This window comes from Nycticebus coucang, chromosome 13 (assembly GCF_027406575.1).
Source record: "Nycticebus coucang isolate mNycCou1 chromosome 13, mNycCou1.pri, whole genome shotgun sequence".
In the NCBI taxonomy this organism is placed as follows: domain Eukaryota; kingdom Metazoa; phylum Chordata; class Mammalia; order Primates; family Lorisidae; genus Nycticebus; species Nycticebus coucang.
Genome location: NC_069792.1, coordinates 102,682,308 through 102,701,018, shown reverse-complemented (window position 1 = coordinate 102,701,018; position 18,711 = coordinate 102,682,308). Strand labels below are relative to the sequence as shown.

General features: G+C 56.5%; 2 protein-coding genes across 8 annotated transcripts in view; one reads left to right on the top strand and one right to left on the bottom strand.

Annotated features, from left to right (window-relative positions):
* The first annotated feature begins 891 nt into the window (after positions 1 to 891).
* CPSF1 (cleavage and polyadenylation specific factor 1) lies at positions 892 to 15,466 on the top strand. Of its 3 annotated transcripts, XM_053558306.1 has the most exons (38): positions 892 to 1,019; positions 1,137 to 1,295; positions 7,354 to 7,381; positions 7,473 to 7,606; positions 7,736 to 7,816; positions 7,953 to 8,104; positions 8,196 to 8,342; positions 8,476 to 8,615; positions 8,700 to 8,810; positions 8,882 to 8,975; positions 9,066 to 9,153; positions 9,225 to 9,347; positions 9,428 to 9,479; positions 9,558 to 9,652; positions 9,731 to 9,805; positions 9,884 to 9,964; positions 10,041 to 10,130; positions 10,269 to 10,388; positions 10,464 to 10,605; positions 10,672 to 10,850; positions 10,928 to 11,061; positions 11,141 to 11,315; positions 11,393 to 11,599; positions 11,688 to 11,777; positions 12,141 to 12,284; positions 12,367 to 12,519; positions 13,184 to 13,300; positions 13,379 to 13,469; positions 13,552 to 13,636; positions 13,708 to 13,849; positions 13,937 to 14,089; positions 14,158 to 14,334; positions 14,416 to 14,482; positions 14,556 to 14,603; positions 14,680 to 14,835; positions 14,910 to 15,039; positions 15,124 to 15,262; positions 15,343 to 15,466. In XM_053558306.1, the coding sequence occupies exons 2-38, from the start codon at positions 1,152 to 1,154 to the stop codon at positions 15,388 to 15,390; spliced, it is 4,332 nt and encodes a 1,443-aa protein (XP_053414281.1). In that variant the 5' UTR covers positions 892 to 1,019; positions 1,137 to 1,151; the 3' UTR covers positions 15,391 to 15,466. The 3 variants fall into 3 exon arrangements, with proteins under 3 accessions (XP_053414281.1, XP_053414280.1, XP_053414279.1); XM_053558305.1 differs by having other exon boundaries at positions 7,476 to 7,606; positions 8,476 to 8,810; XM_053558304.1 differs by having other exon boundaries at positions 8,476 to 8,810.
* ADCK5 (aarF domain containing kinase 5) overlaps positions 15,465 to 18,711 on the bottom strand; it is a 21,028-nt gene continuing 17,781 nt past the window's right edge. The window contains exons 4-15 of one of the 5 annotated variants that reach the window (XM_053558319.1): positions 17,992 to 18,067; positions 17,679 to 17,879; positions 17,465 to 17,605; positions 17,275 to 17,388; positions 17,060 to 17,191; positions 16,904 to 16,987; positions 16,750 to 16,831; positions 16,605 to 16,683; positions 16,405 to 16,496; positions 16,070 to 16,322; positions 15,868 to 15,984; positions 15,465 to 15,787 (exon numbers count right to left, since the gene is read on the bottom strand). In XM_053558319.1, coding sequence (XP_053414294.1) covers positions 15,682 to 15,787; positions 15,868 to 15,984; positions 16,070 to 16,322; positions 16,405 to 16,496; positions 16,605 to 16,683; positions 16,750 to 16,831; positions 16,904 to 16,987; positions 17,060 to 17,191; positions 17,275 to 17,388; positions 17,465 to 17,605; positions 17,679 to 17,879; positions 17,992 to 18,067 — 1,477 coding nt within the window. In that variant the 3' untranslated portion in view covers positions 15,465 to 15,681. Of the gene's footprint in view, positions 15,788 to 15,867; positions 15,985 to 16,069; positions 16,323 to 16,404; positions 16,497 to 16,604; positions 16,684 to 16,749; positions 16,988 to 17,059; positions 17,192 to 17,274; positions 17,389 to 17,464; positions 17,606 to 17,678; positions 17,880 to 17,991; positions 18,068 to 18,711 lie in introns of all 5 variants that reach the window. The other 4 variants (XM_053558317.1, XM_053558322.1, XM_053558321.1 and 1 more) reach the window with 4 other exon arrangements.

Below are 18,711 nucleotides of genomic sequence, written 5' to 3'. Positions count from 1 at the left end.
GACTTCCTTCTCCAACACAGCTCCCCCAACCCGGATGGGAATAAATGCTGCATTGCCCACACAGAACCCGGACTCCATTTTTTCTCGTTCACGTTTTGGAATAATCTTTTATTTTCCGTCTTTGACCTCTCAGTGTGCTTTAGGGGTTGCACAGCTGCCTGAGTATACAAGAGGTTCATTTGTTTTTCTTTCTTTTTGTTTGTTTATTTTGAGACAGAGTCTCACTGGGTTGTCCTGGTCAGAGTGCACTGGCATCATAGCTCACGGCAACTTCAAACTCCTGTACTCAAGAGAACCTCTTGCGTCAGCATCCATAGTAGCTGAGACTACAGGTGCCCAGCATGACGCTAGGCTAGTTTTTCTATTTTTAGTAGCGACAGAGTCTCACTTTTGCTCAGGCTGGTCTCAAACTCCTGAGCTCAAGGGATCCACCTGCATTGGTCTCCCAGAGTGTTGAGATTACAGGCGTGAGCCACCGTGCCTGGCCCCAAGTAGTTCATTTGTTCACTGCTCAGTGAGTGGGAAGTTTGGATGTAACACAAACACATATTTCCATGCCATTTTCTTGGAGACATAGTATATGTGTGTATGTATGTGTATCATATTTCTTCCCCCGACCCCCATACGTTTCTCGCTCCATTGCCCCGGCTGATCTTGAACTCCTGAGCCCAAGTGATACTCCCGCTTCCGGAGTAGCTGAAACTACAGACCTGAGCCACCAGCAAGCTGTGACTAAGCTTTCTTGTTTTATTTGTCATTAATTCCTCTCTGAGTCCCAGCCCCCAGCCAGAGCCTGGCTCCGGGAGCCAAGGTCTCTGGGATTGCGCGTGCGCTGGCACGCTCAGTGGGCGCGGCCCGCCACCCTAGACCACCAGGGGCCGCTATCGCCCCCGCAGCCGTTCCCAAGCGGTGGCACTGCGCAGGCGCAGTATCCCGGAACCTTGGGACTCGGCTTCCCAACCCGGTCGGGCGGAGTTCACTGCCGTTCCGGTCCCGTTTGGTCTCTCTCCAACTGCCAGGTGGGTGGGTGGACGGCAGGAGTGGGGCGGCGGCGCGAGGCCGAGGAGGGCGCCGGGTCGGGTCTGGGGTTCCTGCGCGGTGGCGCCTTCACCCCATCCCCTTCCGGTCCCGCGCAGCCCAGGCTTGGCGCCATGTACGCGGTGTACAAACAGGCGCATCCGCCCACCGGCATCGAGTTCTCTATGTACTGCAACTTCTTCAACAACAGCGAACGGAACCTCGTGGTGGCCGGCACCTCGCAGCTCTACGTGTACCGCCTCAACCGCGACGCCGAGGTAGGCCCGGGCCCATTCAGCCCCCTTTCCGACTTCTCTGGGAGCTGGGCGCTCCATGGCCCAGAGAAGTGATTTGCTCAAGGCTTCCCAGCCGGAGGTGCCAGGACCTGACTGATCCTTGGTCTGTTGTTTGAAGAGCTCGTTTCCTTAACTGCTGCGTTATTCAGCCTCCCCTCTTACCGTGGTGGGAATGGCACACTGCCCTAGCACATCGTATTTGTTTTTTTCCTCTGTTTCAGCAATTTTTGTGAGCGCTGGAGGGTTTAGGCAGTAGGAATACAGTGGTGAACGAAAGCTACAAGCACTTGGTGGGGGGAGGTCATCCACTCAGTACACATTTAAATGCTCTTGCACACTGCAACAAGTGGTGTTGAGAAAATAAAAAAAGATGTGAAGGAGGCAATGTATTTTCAGTCAGATGACTAGGACAGACTCTCTGAGGCAGAGCAGGAGTTAGGGGAAGAACGTTCCTAGCAAAAGGAACAAGGCTGGAGACAAGACTGTTGACAGGAGTTGAAGTAAAGTGAGACAAACCCATTAGTACAAAAAACGCAGGGCTGCTTTGGTTGCCAGAGGGCTGAGAATTGGTCCAGGAAGGCTGATTGCAAGAGGTGACTTCTTAGCTGTTCTTATCTCCCCATCCCCAGGATTCCAAATATACATTAGACAGTTTGACTGTGTCCATATTTCTTCCTTCCATACCTCCTTTCTTCTCTCTCTTCCTCTCTTCCTCTTTCTTTAATTCATTCAAGACAAGAGTTTTGCTCTGTCACCCTAGGTGTAGAGTGCTGTAACGTAATAGGTCACAGCAACCTCAAAACTCCTGGGCTCAAGTGATCCTCTTACCTCAGCCTCACAAATAGCTGGGACTAAAGGCACCCATCAAAATGCCTGGCTAGTTTTTCTTTTTCTTTTTTTTGTTTTTTTTTTGTAGAGACAGAGTCTCACTCTATGGCCCTCAGTAGAGTGCCGTGGCATCACACAGCTCACAGCAACCTCCAACTCCTGGGCTTAAGCGATTCTCTTGCCTCAGCCTCCCGAGTAGGTGGGACTACAGGCGCCCGCCACCACGCCGGGCTATTTTTTGGTTTGCAGTTCAGCCGGGGCCGGGTTTTGAACCCGCCACCCTCGGTATATGGGGCCGGCGCCTTACCAACTGAGCCACAGGCGCCACCCTAGTTTTTCTATTTTTATTTATTTTATTTTATTTTTTGAGACAGAAACTCAAGTTGTCACCCTGGGTAGACTGCCATGGCATCACAGCTCATAGCAACCACCAACACGTGGGCTTAAGTGATTCTCTTGCCTCAGCCTCCCAAGTAGCTGGGACTACAAGCACCCGCCACAACACCCAGCTATTTTTTTGGTTGTAGTTGTCATTGTTGTTTGGCAGGCCCAGGCTGGATTCGAACCCGCCAGCTCAGTTGTATGTTGTGCTAGCCAAGTTTTTCTATTTTTAGTAGAGACAGGGTCTTGTTTTGCTCAGGCTGGTCTCAAACTCCTGAACTCAAGCATTCCACCCATCTCAGCCTCCCAGAGTGCTGGTGTTGTAGATGTGAGCCACCATGCTCTATCTTTAGTAGAAGCAGAATCTTGCTCTTGCTTAGGCTGGTCTTGAACACCTGGGCTCCAGGGATCCACCTGTCTTGGCCTCCCAGAGTGCTGGGAGCTATCACACTTGGCCCAGAGAATTATTTCTTTAATTTTTAAAAATCTTGGCTCGGCGCCCGTAGCACAGTGGTTACGGTGCTAGTCACATACAACAAGGCTGGTGGGTTCGAATCCAGCCCAGGCCAGCTAAACAACAATTACAACTGCAAGAACAACAGCAAAAAAATAGCCAGGCGTTGTGGTGAGTGTCCGTAGTTCCAGCTACTTGGGAGGCTGAGGCAAGAGAATTGCTTAAGCCCAGGAGTTTGAGGTTGCTGTGAGCTGTGACGCCATAGCACTCTACTGAAGGTGACATAGTGAAACTCTCAAAAAAAAAAAAAAAAAGAAAGAAAGAAAAACACTTCCTACATATTGGCTGGGTGCAGTGGCTCACGCCAGTAATTCCAGCACTCTGGGAGACCAAGGCGGGTGGATTGCCTGAGCTCATAAATTCGAGACCAGCCTGAGCCAGAGGGACACCTTGTCTCTAAAAAAATAGCTGAGCGGGGCGGCGCCTGTGGCTCAGTCGGTAAGGCGCCAGCCCCATATACCGAGGGTGACGGGTTCAAACCCAGCCCCGGCCAAACTGCAACCAAAAAATAGCCGGACGTTGTGGCGGGCGCCTGTAGTCCCAGCTACTCGGGAGGCTGAGGCAAGAGAATCGCTTAAGCCCAGGAGTTGGAGGTTGCTGTGAGCCGTGTGAGGTCACGGCACTCTACCGAGGGCCATAAAAGTGAGACCCTGTCTCTACAAAAAAAAAAAAAAATAGCTGAGCGTTGTGGCGCCTATAGTCTCACCTGCTTGGGAGGCTGAGGTAAGAGAATTGCTTAAGCCCAAGAGTTTGAGGTTGCCTGGAGCTGTGATGCCATGGCACTCTATCTAGGGTGACAATGCAAGACACTGTCTCAAAAAACCGAAAAGCAAAAAACTTTCTTTTTACATTTTTATAGGTAATTTATTAAGTTTTTTATCATGAATAGCTCTAGATTTTTTTTAGGTACATTGTTAAACTTTATCGCCCTAGGTAGAATGGCTTGGTGTCAAACCTCACAGCAACCTCAAACTCTTGGGCTCAAGCCATTGTCTGGGCTCAAGCCATTGTCTCGCCTCAGCTGCCCTAGTAGCTGGGACTACAGGTCCCTGCCTCAATGCCCGGCTAGAATGGGTCTAGATTTTTATCAGATCCTTTTTTTTTTTTTTTTTTTGAGACAGAGTCTCACTTTGTCGCCCTTGGTAGAATGTCATGGTGTCACAGCTCATAGCAACCTCCAGCTCTTGAGCTTAGGCGATTCTCTTGCCTCAGCCTCCTGAGTAGCTGGGACTACAGGCACCCACCACAATGCCTGGCTATTTTTTTTGTTGTTGTTTTTGCAGTTTGGCTGGGGCTGGGTTTTGAAGTCTCGGTATGTGGGGCTTGTGCCCTACTCACTGAGCCACAGGCATCACCCCAGATCCTTTTTTATATCCATTGAAACAATATATGAGGGCGGTACCTGTGGGTCAAAGGGGTAGGGCACTGGCCCCATATGCCAGAGGTGGCGGGTTCAAACCCAGCCCTGGCCAAAACTGCAAAAAAAAAAAAAAAGAAACAATATATGATTTCTCTCCTGAATTTTGATAGTATAGTAAATCATAGTGATGGATGCTCTTGGAATAACTCAATTTGGTTGTGTTAAGTATACTTTCTGCATGTCCCTCGGGTCACTTGCAGATGTTTTGAGGAGTTTGGTGTGACTTTTTTTTTTTTTTTTTGTAGAGACAGAGTCTCACTTTATGGCCCTGGTAGAGTGTCATGGCCTCACACAGCTCACAGCAACTTCCAACTCCCAGGCCTAAGCGATTCTCTTGCCTCAGCCTCCTGAGTAGCTGGGACTATAGGCGCCCGCCACAACGCCCGGCTATTTTTTGGTTGTAGTTTGGCCGGGGCTGGGTTTGAACCCGCCACCCTCGGTATATGGGGCCGGCGCCTTACCGACTAAGCCACAGGCGCCGCCCTGGTGTGACTTTTTGTCCCACCTCCCCATGGCTGTTGGTTGGAGTTGCCTGAACTTCTTGGGGCTCCACCAGCCTGATATCAGCGGGTTTTTTGTTTTTTACATTTGTCATTATTTCTGAAACCTTTGGTAGAATTTGCTGTCAAAGCTCTGAAGTTTTGGCTCTGCTCCTGTGGCTCAAGCGACTAAGGCGCCAGCCACATACACCTGAGCTGGCGGTTCGAATCCAACCCAAGCCCGCCAAACAACAATGACGGCTGCAACCAAAAAATAGCCAGGTATTGTGGTGGGTGTCTTAGGGGGCTGAGGCAGGAGAATCGCTTGAGCCCAGGAGTTGGAGCTTGCTGTGAGCTGTGATGCCCTGGCATTCTACCCAGTGTGACAGCTTGAGGCTCTGTCTCAAAAAAAAAAACAAACCTGAAGTTTCCTTTGTTACTGTGAAATACTTTTTTTGTAGCTACTGCGTTGGCTATAGTTTTTTCGAGCAGCTTTTTTTCAGGATACTCTCCATATAGCACAAGTATTTATGAAAAATGACCTTTTTTACTCACTGTTGAAATGTTTCTTTTGTCTTGAGGGGATGGCAGCTAAGTGTGTTTGTTAGTAGTGAAGAACAAACAGCCTCTTAGTATCTCAGAAACATAATGAAACTTGTCTTTTTGTGAAAGAGCAATTGTTGTCTTTATAGTGAGGTAGTGGGGCAGCCACTTTTTTTCTTTTTTTTGAGACAGTTTCATTATGTCGCCTCTCAGTAGAGTGCCATGGCGTCACAGGTCACAGCAACCTCAGACTCTTGGGCTTAAGTGATTCTCTTGCCTTAGCATCCCAAGTAGCTGGGACTACAGGCGCCTGCCACACCGCCCGGCTATTTTGTTTTTAAATTTTGCTTTCAATTTCAACTGGCTTTCACTCATCTTAGTTGTTTTTTTGGTTTGTTTGTTTCTTTGTTTTTGAGACAGAGCCTCAAGCTGTCACCCTGGGTAGAGTGTCGTGGCATCACAGTTCACAGCAACCTCTAACTCCTGGGTTCAAGTGATTCTTCTGCCTCCACCTCCCAAGTAACTGGGACCACAGGCACCCGCCACAATGCCCAGGTTGCAAGCATGTTTTTTGGTTGTAGCCGTCATTATTGTTTGGCAGGCCTGGGCTGGATTCGAACCTGTCAGCTCAGGTGTATGTGGCTGGCACCTTAGCCACTTGAGCCATAAGTGCCGAACCTACTCATCTTAGTTTGAAGTTTTTTTTGATTTTTTTTTTTCCTTCCTTTAGCGATTCTCTTGCCCTTTGCCTCCCAAGTAGCTGGGACTACAGGCACCTGCCAGAACACCTGGCTTTTTTTTTTTTTTTTTGGTAGAGGCGGGGTCTCACTCTGGCTCACTCCAGCTCATGCTGGTCTTGAACCTCTGAGCTCAGGCAATCCACCCGCCTTGGCCTCCCACAGTGCTAGGGCTACAGGTGTGAGCCACCATGCCCGGCCCGGCTATTTTTTTGGTTGTAGTTGTCATTGTTGTTTGGCAAGCCCAGGCTGGATTCGAAACCCACCCGCTCCCGTGTATGTGGCTGGAGCCCTAGCTGCTCAGCTACAGGTGCTGAGCATTTTTTTTTTTTTTGAGACAGAGTCTAACTTTGTTGCCCTTGGTAGAGTGCCATGGCGTCACAGCTCACAACAACCTCAAATTCTTGGGCTCAAGCGATCCTCTTGCCTTAGCCTTCCAAATAGCTGGGACCACAGGCGCCCGCCACAACACTGGGCTATCTTTCTTAGAGACAAGGTCTTGTTCTGGCTCAGGGCAGTCTTGAACTTGTGAGCTCAGGCAATCTACCTGTCTTGGCCTCCCAGAGTCCTAGGATTATAGGCATGAGCCACCATGCTGGTGAGGCAGCCACTTTGTTTACCTGTGGCAGTGTGGACACTTTCAGCTTTAGAGAACCAGCTGAGGACACAGACTTGGTAAAGGCAGCTCTGTGTTGGGCAGCTTAGGTTTCAGAAGAATTGACGGCTTCTTTCCTCCTAACAACCAAGCGTAGCAATAGATACTAGCTCCCCTTGACCTGACGTTACAGTGCAGAGCTGGGCCCAGGGGCTGGAGCTGGGCTGTTTGAGTTTCAGGTGTACAGCCAGGCCACGTACACCCTGGCCTGAGTGCTTGTTCCATGGGGATGGGTAGCTGGTGTGCTGGGCAGCGCTGGGAGCCTCTCGTGGGGGAGCCCTGTGTCAGGGCTAGGGTGCAGATGCATGAGTGTAAGTTGGCTCCAGTGGGTGGGGGTGCACTCTTCCCTCCGCAGAGAGGGTTTGAGGAGGACCCTGTGGTGTCAGGGGCCACTGAGTGTTTTTTTCCTGTATTCCTTTCCTCTGAATGATGTGAGGCCCTCAGATGTGTGCTCTTCATGCCTTCTTTTCCTCCCTCTTCCAGGCTCTCACCAAGAATGACAGGAGCATGGGTGAGTACAGCCCTGCCCTGGGCCCCACCCTGGAGGTGTGTGCATTCCAGGGTACATGATGAAGACCTTAGCCCACTGGCCTCTCCCCTAGAAGGGAAGGCCCACCGGGAGAAGCTGGAGCTGGCAGCCTCCTTCTCTTTCTTCGGCAATGTCATGTCCATGGCCAGTGTGCAGCTGGCAGGTGCCAAGCGGGATGCTCTGCTCCTGAGCTTCAAGGATGCCAAGGTGAGTGGTGGGCTTGAAGGCCTGGCCAGGGTGTCAGGCACAGTGGTGTTGGAGGCCAGTGCTGGGCAGAGGCTGACTGGCACCGACAGAGCCAGCAGGTGGGCCACAGTTTTGAACTCCGCCCCCCAGCTGTCAGTGGTGGAGTATGACCCGGGTACCCACGATCTGAAGACCCTGTCCCTGCACTACTTTGAGGAACCTGAGCTTCGGGTAGGGCCAAACCCAGACCCACCACCCAGGCCCCAGCCTAGCTACTCTCCCTCCCCTACCAGCTTCATTCTGCTGCCCCACATGTGCCCTGTGGGTCGTTCTGCTTTGGTCCTGCCTGATGTTCCTCTGCTCCCAGGACGGATTTGTGCAAAACGTGCACACACCTCGGGTGCGGGTAGACCCTGACGGGCGTTGTGCAGCCATGCTTGTCTACGGCACACGACTGGTAGTGCTGCCCTTCCGCCGGGAGAGTCTGGCCGAGGAGCATGAGGGGCTCGTGGGCGAGGGGTGAGTGTCAGGCAGGGTGATCCATGGTTCTGGGGGTGCTGGAGCCCAAGCTCCTCTCCCTCCCCTTCTGCTGAAGTCCCGGGACCTCCAGGCAGAGGTCCAGCTTCCTGCCCAGCTATATCATTGACGTGAGGGCCCTGGATGAGAAGCTGCTCAACATTGTTGACCTGCAATTCCTGCACGGCTACTATGAGCCCACCTTGCTCATCCTGTTTGAGCCCAACCAGACCTGGCCCGGGTGAGATGCCCAAGGAGGCTCCTGTGCTGTGGGCTCTGAGTCCTCTGTGCCTGGCATGTGGTTGGAGAGGGCTGCGGGGTGTGGGACTGGCTGAGGGGGGTGCAGGGCTCTTCTGACCTGCCTGCTGCTCCAGGAGGGTGGCTGTGAGGCAGGACACATGCTCCATTGTGGCCATCTCACTGAACATCACGCAGAAGGTCCACCCTGTCATCTGGTCCCTCACCAGCCTGCCCTTTGACTGCACCCAGGCTTTGGCTGTGCCCAAGCCCATAGGTGAGGGCCCTGGGGCCCTAGGGGTGAGGCATGGGAACATGGAGGCCCTGCACCCCACCCTGTCCACCAACTTGTGCCCTCCAGGTGGGGTGGTGATATTTGCTGTCAATTCGCTGCTGTACCTGAACCAGAGCGTGCCCCCCTATGGTGTCGCCCTCAACAGCCTTACCACAGGCACCACTGCTTTTCCTCTACGTGAGTGTGGGTGGTGTCAGGGTGGGCCTGGGCAGTGGTATGGCCAGTTGGCCTGACTGCCCACCCCACAGGCACCCAGGAGGGCGTGCGGATCACCCTCGACTGTGCGCAGGCTGCCTTCATCTCCTACGACAAGATGGTCATCTCCCTCAAGGGTGGCGAGATGTGAGCTCCTCCCTCCCACCCCCCGACCCCAGTCTTGCCCCCACTCAGTCTGGAGCCTCCTGCCCTCACTCAAGACCTCCCTTCCCCTAGCTACGTGCTGACACTCATCACAGACGGCATGCGCAGCGTCCGAGCGTTCCACTTTGACAAGGCAGCCGCCAGTGTCCTCACCACCAGTGTGAGTTGGGACTTGGGGGTTGGCCCGGGGTCCATACAGGGCCCTTCCCTCACCCACATGCCCTTCCCCAGATGGTCACCATGGAGCCCGGGTACCTGTTCCTGGGCTCTCGCCTGGGCAACTCACTCCTCCTCAAGTACACAGAGAAACTGCAGGAACCCCCAGCCAGTGCCACCCGCGAGTCTGCAGACAAGGTGGGTGTCAACAACAGGGTTGTCCTGGATTTGTGGGGCTGGCCTTGGAGAGCCACTAACTGCTCCCACCTGCCTCACAGGAAGAACCTCCCTCAAAGAAGAAGAGAGTGGACCCCTCAGTGGGTTGGTCAGGTGAGGAGCTGGTCCAAGACTGGTCAGGTCAGGGGCCAGTGATCTGGGCTGGACTCAGGTGGGTACTCTCTGCTATAGGGGGCAAGTCGGTGCCACAGGATGAGGTGGATGAGATTGAGGTGTATGGCAGTGAGGCCCAGTCGGGTACACAGCTGGCCACCTACTCCTTTGAGGTAAGGCTGGGGGAAGCAGGGGCCCCCACCCTGGCCAGTCCCACCCTGGCCAGCCCCCAACTGCTGCTGTGCCTGCAGGTGTGTGACAGCATCCTCAATATTGGACCCTGTGCCAACGCTGCCATGGGCGAGCCTGCTTTCCTCTCTGAAGAGGTGCCAAGGGGGCTGGGGCAGGGATTGGGACCTGTGCGGGGTGGGACGACATGATCTGTAACTCTTCAGCCCCTGCAGTTTCAGAACAGCCCTGAGCCAGACCTGGAGATTGTGGTTTGTTCCGGCTATGGGAAGAACGGGGCCCTATCAGTGCTGCAGGTGTGTGTGGAAGGTGGGGCTAGTGTCTTTTGATAGGACCCCCTGGGTAGACTGACCACCTACCTTGTCTTTCCAGAAGAGCATCCGGCCCCAGGTGGTCACTACCTTTGAACTTCCTGGCTGCTATGACATGTGGACGGTCATTGCTCCCGTGCGTAAGGAGGAGGTAGGCATGTGCTGAGGCTATGGGACTGGCACTACCTTCCTGTGGGCTGCATGTGGGGCAGCCTGGGAACAGAGGGGCCTAGGAGGGCATAGGCCTCCAAATGCTTGTTCTCACTGATGCAGCTGCCTGCCCCTCCAGCCCTCACAGGAGGAGACCCCCAAGGGGGAGGGCACAGAGCAGGAATCTGGTGTGCCTGAAGGAGAGGAGGACGGGCGCAGACACGGCTTCCTTATTCTGAGCCGGGAAGACTCCACCATGGTGAGGGGCAGAACTTGGAGCTGGCTGGGGCATGATCCCCTGGGGAGGGGCTCACCTGCCCATTATTTCCTTCAGATCCTGCAGACGGGACAGGAGATCATGGAGCTAGACACCAGTGGCTTTGCCACACAGGGCCCCACAGTCTTTGCTGGAAACATTGGGGACAATCGCTACATTGTTCAAGTGTCACCGCTGGGCATCCGCCTACTAGAAGGAGGTGGGTGCTGGGGCTGAGCGGGCAGGCAGGTCTGGGTGCTATGTGCTGACCATTATGTGCCCACAGTGAACCAGCTACACTTTATCCCCGTGGATCTGGGTGCACCTATTGTGCAGTGTGCTGTGGCAGACCCCTATGTGGTCATCATGAGTGCTGAGGGCCACGTCACCATGTTCCTCCTCAAGAGTGACTCCTACGGTGGACGCCACCACCGCCTGGCACTACACAAGCCCCCGCTGCACCATGTAAGCTCCCCCAACCTGCCCCCATGCCTGCCCCTCCCCAACATCCCTGGCTGCTGAGCCCTGCCCTCTCCCTGCAGCAGTCCAAGGTGATCGCGCTTTGCTTGTACCGCGACCTCAGCGGCATGTTCACTACTGAGAGCCGCCTGGGTGGTGCCCGTGACGAGCTTTGCCGCAGTGGCTCAGAGATGGAGGGCCTGGGCTCAGAGACCAGGTGTGTGTAGGGGTGGACACTGGGAGGGCCCGGGTCCCTGCGCCAAACAGGCCACCTGTGACACTTCTGCTGGCCCCAGCCCCACGGTGGACGACGAGGAGGAGATGCTGTATGGGGACTCGGGCTCCCTCTTCAGCCCCAGCAAGGAGGAGGCCCGAAGGAGCAGCCAGCCCCCTGCCGACCGGGACCCTGCACCCTTTCGGGCAGAGCCCACGCACTGGTGCCTGCTGGTGCGGGAGAATGGCACCATGGAGGTGGGTGGCACCCTGGTGAGGGCACAACCCATCCTGTCCCAGCAGCTGCTGCCTCCACTGACTGCTGCTCCCCCCAGATCTACCAGCTCCCGGACTGGCGGCTGGTGTTCCTGGTGAAGAACTTCCCTGTGGGGCAACGGGTCCTGGTAGACAGCTCTTTCGGACAGCCCACCACACAGGGCGAGGCTCGCAAGGAGGAGGCCACACGTCAGGGGGAGCTGCCTCTGGTTAAGGAAGTCTTGCTGGTTGCGCTAGGGAGCCGCCAGAGCAGGCCCTACCTGCTGGTGAGCCAGGACAGGACACTAGGAACCCTATAGCCCTGCCCCATCCCCAAGACCCCGCACTATCCCCAAGACCCCTCTGCCCTCCCAGGTGCACGTAGACCAGGAGCTGCTCATCTACGAGGCCTTCCCCCACGACTCTCAGCTCGGCCAGGGCAACCTGAAAGTCCGCTTTAAGAAGGTACAGGTGGCCTCAGCGCCCATAGTTCAGTGGTTAGGGCGCTGGCCATATACACCGGGGCTGGTGGGTTTGAGTCCGGCCCGGGCCTGCTAAATGACAAAGAAAACTAGCGAGGCATTGTATTGGATGCCTGTAGTCCCAGCTACTTGGGAGGCTGAGGCAAGAGAATTGCTTAAGCCCAAGAGTCTGAGGTTGCTGTGAGCTATGATGCCACAGCACTCTACTGAGGGCAACATAGTCAGACTCTATCTCAACAAACAAAACAGGTGGTTAGACTGCTGAGTGCAAAGGGTGTTTGGTACAGGATGGGGTGGGGTCCAGGCAGCAGCACTGGAGGACTTGGCCTTCATGGTGCTCCTCCAGGTACCCCATAACATCAACTTCCGTGAAAAGAAGCCAAAGCCATCTAAGAAGAAAGCAGAAGGTGGCAGCACTGAAGAGGGGGCTGGGGTTCGGGGCCGTGTGGCACGTTTCCGATATTTTGAAGACATCTACGGCTATTCGGGGGTAAGTGTGTGGCTTTGTGAGGGCCTGGGGTTGGGCAGGAGGTGTGGCCTTGTCTGCAGTACCCTCATGGAGCCTGCCCTAGGTGTTCATCTGCGGCCCCTCACCCCACTGGCTCCTCGTGACTGGCCGGGGGGCTCTGCGGCTGCACCCCATGGGCATCGATGGTCCCATTGACTCCTTTGCTCCATTCCACAATGTCAACTGCCCCCGCGGTTTCCTTTACTTCAACAGACAGGTAGGACCTCGGACACCTGGGGCAGATGGTGGGGACTGGAGGGGGTATCCCACGAGTGGTAGGGGTGAGACTTAGTGCTGGGAAGGTTTGGAGGAGGAAACCGTGGAAGTGGTGGAGGGTGTGGCCGAGGAGGACGCTGCATTGCCCTGCTGGCCCAGCCCTTCATCAGGAGCAAGGTGGAGCTGGTATGAACCCCACCTCTGTCCTCGTTGACTTTTGGGAGACACACTCTGTTTCCTCACCGTGCTGCTGAGACAACAGCACCGACAACCTGAGTCACTCTGGCTTCGGACTGTGATGTGGCAAGTGTCTCCCCGGTTACTTACAGGCTCATGACTCAGTAAAGACGGGCAGCACGGGGCTCCCTCTGCCTGTTCTTAGTCCCTGGCATGGCCAATTTGTGGGCCACCCTTTGCTTGCAGCCTCCAGCGCTCTCTGGGCCCAGCCCTCCTGTCTGGAACCAGTATCACCAGCCTGGGAGAGTGGGCAGGAACTTACATCTAAGGAGTCTGGGTGCCAGTGCTGTAGCCCCTTCTGGGGTATGGCCTGATACAGCAGGCCCATGCCTCCCCTGCTCCAGCAGAGCTTGGGAGCAATATCCCAGGGAGCCCTTGGCGACCAGATTGGCCTGCCTCATCTTGCTGACCCTGCTGCCCTACCCCAGGGTGAGCTGAGGATCAGCGTCCTTCCAGCTTACTTGTCCTACGATGCCCCGTGGCCTGTCAGGAAGATCCCACTGCGCTGCACGGCCCATTATGTGGCTTATCATGTGGAGTCTAAGGTCTGCCCCGTCCCAACCCCCACTGTGCCCGGCAAAGGTGGGCCTGGCCCCTGGTGTCTAACATCCTCCCACCCCCAGGTGTACGCTGTGGCCACCAGCACCAACACCCCGTGTACCCGCATCCCACGCATGACCGGGGAGGAGAAGGAGTTCGAGACCATTGAGAGAGGTCCGTGATACCAGCATCACACTTGCCTGCTGGGTCTTGGCTCAGGCCAGCCCTACCATGACCTTGCCCTTGGTCCCTGCAGATGATCGGTATATCCACCCTCAGCAGGAGGCTTTCTCCATACAGCTCATCTCCCCAGTCAGCTGGGAGGCCATTCCCAATGCCAGGTAAGGCTAGGGCTGGGCAGGGGCTCCTGGGGCTGGTGGGGGTGCTACACTGATATGCCTGCCCTGTGCAGGATCGAGCTGGAGGAATGGGAACATGTGACCTGCATGAAGACGGTCTCGCTGCGTAGTGAGGAGACTGTGTCAGGCCTTAAGGGCTACGTGGCTGCTGGGACCTGCCTCATGCAGGGGGAGGAGGTCACGTGCCGTGGGCGGGTAAGGGCACAGCAGTGGAGGTTGCATGGGGGGAGGGCAGCTTCTGCCAGCCCGTGTACCACCCCACAAATTCCCATGCCCTGCCAGATCCTGATCATGGATGTCATCGAGGTGGTGCCTGAGCCTGGCCAGCCTTTGACGAAGAACAAGTTCAAGGTCCTTTACGAGAAGGAGCAGAAGGGGCCTGTGACTGCCCTGTGCCACTGCAACGGCCACTTGGTGTCAGCCATCGGCCAGAAGGTGTACCATCCCATTCCCTGTGCCCTGCTGCTGGCGTCCGCCCTGGCTCATCCCCTCCTGTCCCCTAGATCTTCCTGTGGAGCCTGCGGGCCAGTGAGCTGACGGGTATGGCCTTCATCGACACACAGCTCTACATCCACCAGATGATCAGCGTTAAGAACTTCATCCTGGCTGCGGATGTCATGAAGAGTATCTCGCTATTGCGCTACCAGGAGGAGAGCAAGACACTGAGTCTTGTGTCCCGGGTACCTGCAGACCTGGGCATCTGTATCTGGGTGGGCTCTGGCCCAAGGCCAGTCCTGACACCCTGCCCCTCCTGGTCTCAGGATGCCAAGCCCCTGGAGGTGTACAGCGTGGACTTCATGGTGGACAATGCTCAGCTGGGCTTCCTGGGTGAGCATGCAGGGCCTTGGGGGAAGGCTGGGGCTTTGGGGTGGCCGAGGATGACTGGGCCTCTGCTCCCCAGTGTCTGACCGAGACCGTAACCTCATGGTGTACATGTATCTGCCGGAAGGTGAGTGGGTTCTCCACCCCATCTCTTCCTGGGATGGGGGCTGGGCAGGCAGTGACCTGAGGTCCCTCTGGTCCAGCCAAGGAGAGTTTTGGGGGCATGCGCCTGCTGCGCCGAGCTGACTTCCATGTGGGTGCCCACGTGAACACCTTCTGGAGGACCCCATGCCGGGGTGCCACTGAGGGCCCCAGTAAGAAGTCTGTTGTGTGGGAGAATAAACACATCACGTGGTTTGGTGAGTGCCTAGGCGGCTGTGTGGGGGTGGGACATGGAGGTCTGGCTTCATTCACACTGCATCCCTTACCCCAGCCACCCTGGATGGCGGCATTGGGCTCCTGCTGCCCATGCAAGAGAAAACCTATCGGCGGCTGCTCATGCTGCAGAATGCACTGACCACCATGCTGCCCCACCATGCTGGCCTCAACCCCAGAGCCTTCAGGTAAGCTCTGTACCTCCTTCCTGCCCTCCACCCTCCCTCCCCTCCCAGGTCTGCTCTAACCCTGCCACTTGCACATACCCCCAGGATGCTGCATGTGGACCGGCGTGTCCTGCAGAATGCGGTGCGGAATGTGCTGGATGGGGAGCTACTTAACCGCTACCTCTACCTCAGTACCATGGAGCGTGGAGAGCTGGCCAAGAAGATTGGTACCACACCTGACATAGTGAGTGGCCCCAGCCTTGGTCTTGGCCCATCCCTGCTTAGCTTGCCTGCCCGTAACCTCACCTTCCCCCTCTTCTGCAGATCCTGGATGACCTGCTGGAGACAGACCGCGTCACTGCCCACTTCTAGCCTTGTGGATGCTACTGCTGCCCCACGCACTGCCTCCCACCCCTTTTGTACAAAAACACAAGGAAAATGATTTGTTTAAGATGAGCATGTGGTCATTGTATGGCCACCTGGCCTGGCTGTGGTCACAGCCACAGTTTGTCTCCAGCTCCTGACTATAGTTGTTCTGCCCCTTCCGACCCCTGGGTCTTAGGGCATCTGTACTGCCAGTCCTGGGTAGCTCATTTGGCCTGCAGCTGGGTGAGCCCTGCTGGTCCTGGGTGGCTCCGTGTGGTCGTCCTGGCCCCAGGTTCCCTAGGTCTCCAGGTACTGATAGAGCTCCTCGGCCTGAGGCACAAAGCCTAGGTGGGCCAGCACACGAACCAGGAGGGTGGTGAGCCGCATGGCCAGGATCTCCAGCCTGGGGAGGGCAGGTGAGATCACAGGTTGGTACAGAGCAGGCCCTAGGCACTGCCCTACTGGCTGTACTGGTCTACTCACCTCAGGGCCACTTCAAACTTGAGCACTTCCCAGATGACCTTGATGTGGCGCAGGAGGCTGGTGCCATAGATGCCCTGGTATGCTGCGCCCACCAGGCGGCTCCAGCCCCGGACTGCCCTGCATAGATCTGCAGGTTGGCCCCAGCCTGGCCCTGCCATGCCCTACACCACACTGTCCCTCAAGTGCCCACCCGATTAGCAACCTCTTGGCCATGAGGAAGTAGCGGTCGACAGGGGTGCCCAGGGCTGTGTTGATGGCACGCACAGTGTTGATGTTACGCAGCACGAGCAGCATGGGCCGTGGCAGGGCCTTGAGCACGGCCATGATGGCTTCAAAGTGCTCTCGGGCCATGTCTTGCATGTAGGCTGCCTCCTTGTGGCTCAGCAGATGGGAGTCCCACAGCTGCCCCAGGTGCACAGGCCGCTGCATGAGCATCTCAGAGAATAGCAAATAGTCTGGGGAGACCACCAGGCCTAAGTCAAGGCTCTGCCCCAGAAGCTGCTGCCCCCACCACCACCACCCACACAACCTGCTCACCCTGCACCCCAAGTGCAGCTGCATGCACCTTCATCGCAGCGTCATCCCTCAGGATGATGGCCCGCCAGAGCTGGCACAGAGCTGACCGGTCCCTGTGGACAGGGTGGATAGGCCCAATCCAGCTGTGATCCCAGAGCCCAAGGCAGATAGGTTCAGGCCCTGGAGGAGGCTCGTACCACCCCGACCCCCTGGGTGCTTACTTCTCATCCAGGGACTGGTAAAGCCCATGGTCCAGCAGCACCAGCTCTGCCTTCCCATCTGGGCCCTTCCGCACCAGAACTAGGGATACAGCACATTAGTTCCTAACACCCCACCCCGAAACCCCTTCCCTGGAGGGTTTCCTACCGTTGCCTGGGTGGGGGTCAGAGTGGATGAAACCTGTGTAAAATATCTGCTCGGCAAAAGCATTGATCAGCTTCTCTGCTACCTGGGGAGAGAGTGGAGCATGCAGTGGACGTGGACAGCACCCTACCACCCCCACCCTGTGCACAGCACTCACGTCTTGCACCGCCAGCCCTTGGCTTGTGATGGCCTCAACATCAGTGACCTTGCAGCCCTCGCAGAAGTCAGCTGTCAGCACGCGCTGGGAGAGAGCAAGAGGCTGCGCTCAGCTGCCCGCACCACCCCCATCCACAAGGGGCCTGGCCTAACGCACCTTGCTTGACTTGTCCCAGTGCACACGGGGGACCACGAGGTAGTGGAAGTGCCCCAGCTCCTGCGCACAGCGCTCGGAGTTGTGGCCCTCGTTCTTGAAGTCCAGCTCCTGAGCTAGGGTGTCCTTCAGGTCCTGGGGGTCACACATGGGTGGTCAGGCCTGGGGTCAGGTGTGTGATGGGTGCAGCTGGCCCCTGCCTGCTGTGCTAACTGCACCTGGAGGACCCAGCTGAAGCCAAAGCTGGGATGCATGAGCTCAATAAGCCACAGCAACAGCTCCAGTGTGTGGATGTCCCCCTCGAAGCGATCCTGCAGGTCGATGTACTGCACCTGCATGGGAGCCAGCAGCGAGGACCATGCCACTCTCCTCAGAGCCTCCCACAACCCAAGGCAGGCCGCTGTGTACCTTCACAGCCACCACCGTGCCATCATGCATCGTAGCGCGGTGCACCTGTGCCAGGCTGGCAGCAGCAACTGGCTGGTAGTCAAATTTCTGGAAGAGCTCATGGGGCAGGGCCTGGAAGTCCTCTAGAAATAGTTCATCCACCTGCGGGGGCAGGTGTGGGGCAGTGTGGCTGTGGTAAGCCCCAGTCCACCCATGGCCCCGGGGCAGGGCTCACCTCCCGGAAGCCCCGCGTGAGGGCCTTGTCCTCCAACACACGCAGGGTCTTGATGTACTCAGGGGGCAGCAGGTGGTTGAAGGAGCACAGTCCTTGACCAAGCTTCACATAGAGGCCCCCATTGCAGATGGCCCCTGCCACCAGGGCGTCAGCCGCCCGCTGGTGACATGCAGACATCACCTCCAGGTACTCCGGGCTGTTCTGACCACAGGCATGGAGGGAAGGGATGGAGGGCAGGTGACTGCTTCTTAGTCCCATCCAGCCTGCCCCCTCCAACGTGCCCCCGTCATGTGCCCAGGGTGTGGGTGCAGACCTCTTGCACCCCTCGTAGGACAATGTTTGTGCACCACCAGTAGTCCAGGGAGATCTGCACGCCAATCCTCAGAGACCTGTGGGCAGAGGTGGCTTCAGCTCTGACTGGCAGGCTCCAGGGCCTCACATGTGGTCCCTCGGTTCTCGGAGCCCTCTGTGGTCTGGCTTCAGCCCTGCCAGCCCACCAGGCCCTCAAGAGCACACAGGGGGCTGCTGAGCTTGTGGGGGTACCGTCTGGACCCTCTCGGGGGCTCACAGCCTGTAGGTCAGTCCTTCAATCTGCACACGGGCAGCCTGTGTCCGCACCACCCTCACCCCGACTGGGTATCCACAGGCACTCTGGAGAGATGAGGCAGGGCATTGTGGGTGGAAGAGCCAGGGCTCACACGCAGCTGTCTGCTAAGATCAGGACCAGGCACAGGAGGGCAGGGGTGGACAGCTCTGTGCATGTCCAAGGCCACAGAGCTTGAGGTCCACCAAGGAGGGAGGGAGGAGGATCTCTGAGGCCCAGGGACCCAAAGTCTGTAGGAAAAGGATCTACTTAGGGTGAAAAGTGGGGTCACTCTGAGTGTGACTCCCCAGGGGAGGTTTAGGCCAGGAGAACACAGGGCAGGCATGGGGAGGGGCCCCTGTCAACAGGGAGACTCCCTAGACTCCCAGACCTGTTCAAGCATCTCTGGTGAAGCCCTAGGCAGTGGCGCACCTCTCAGAGCCCCACCCT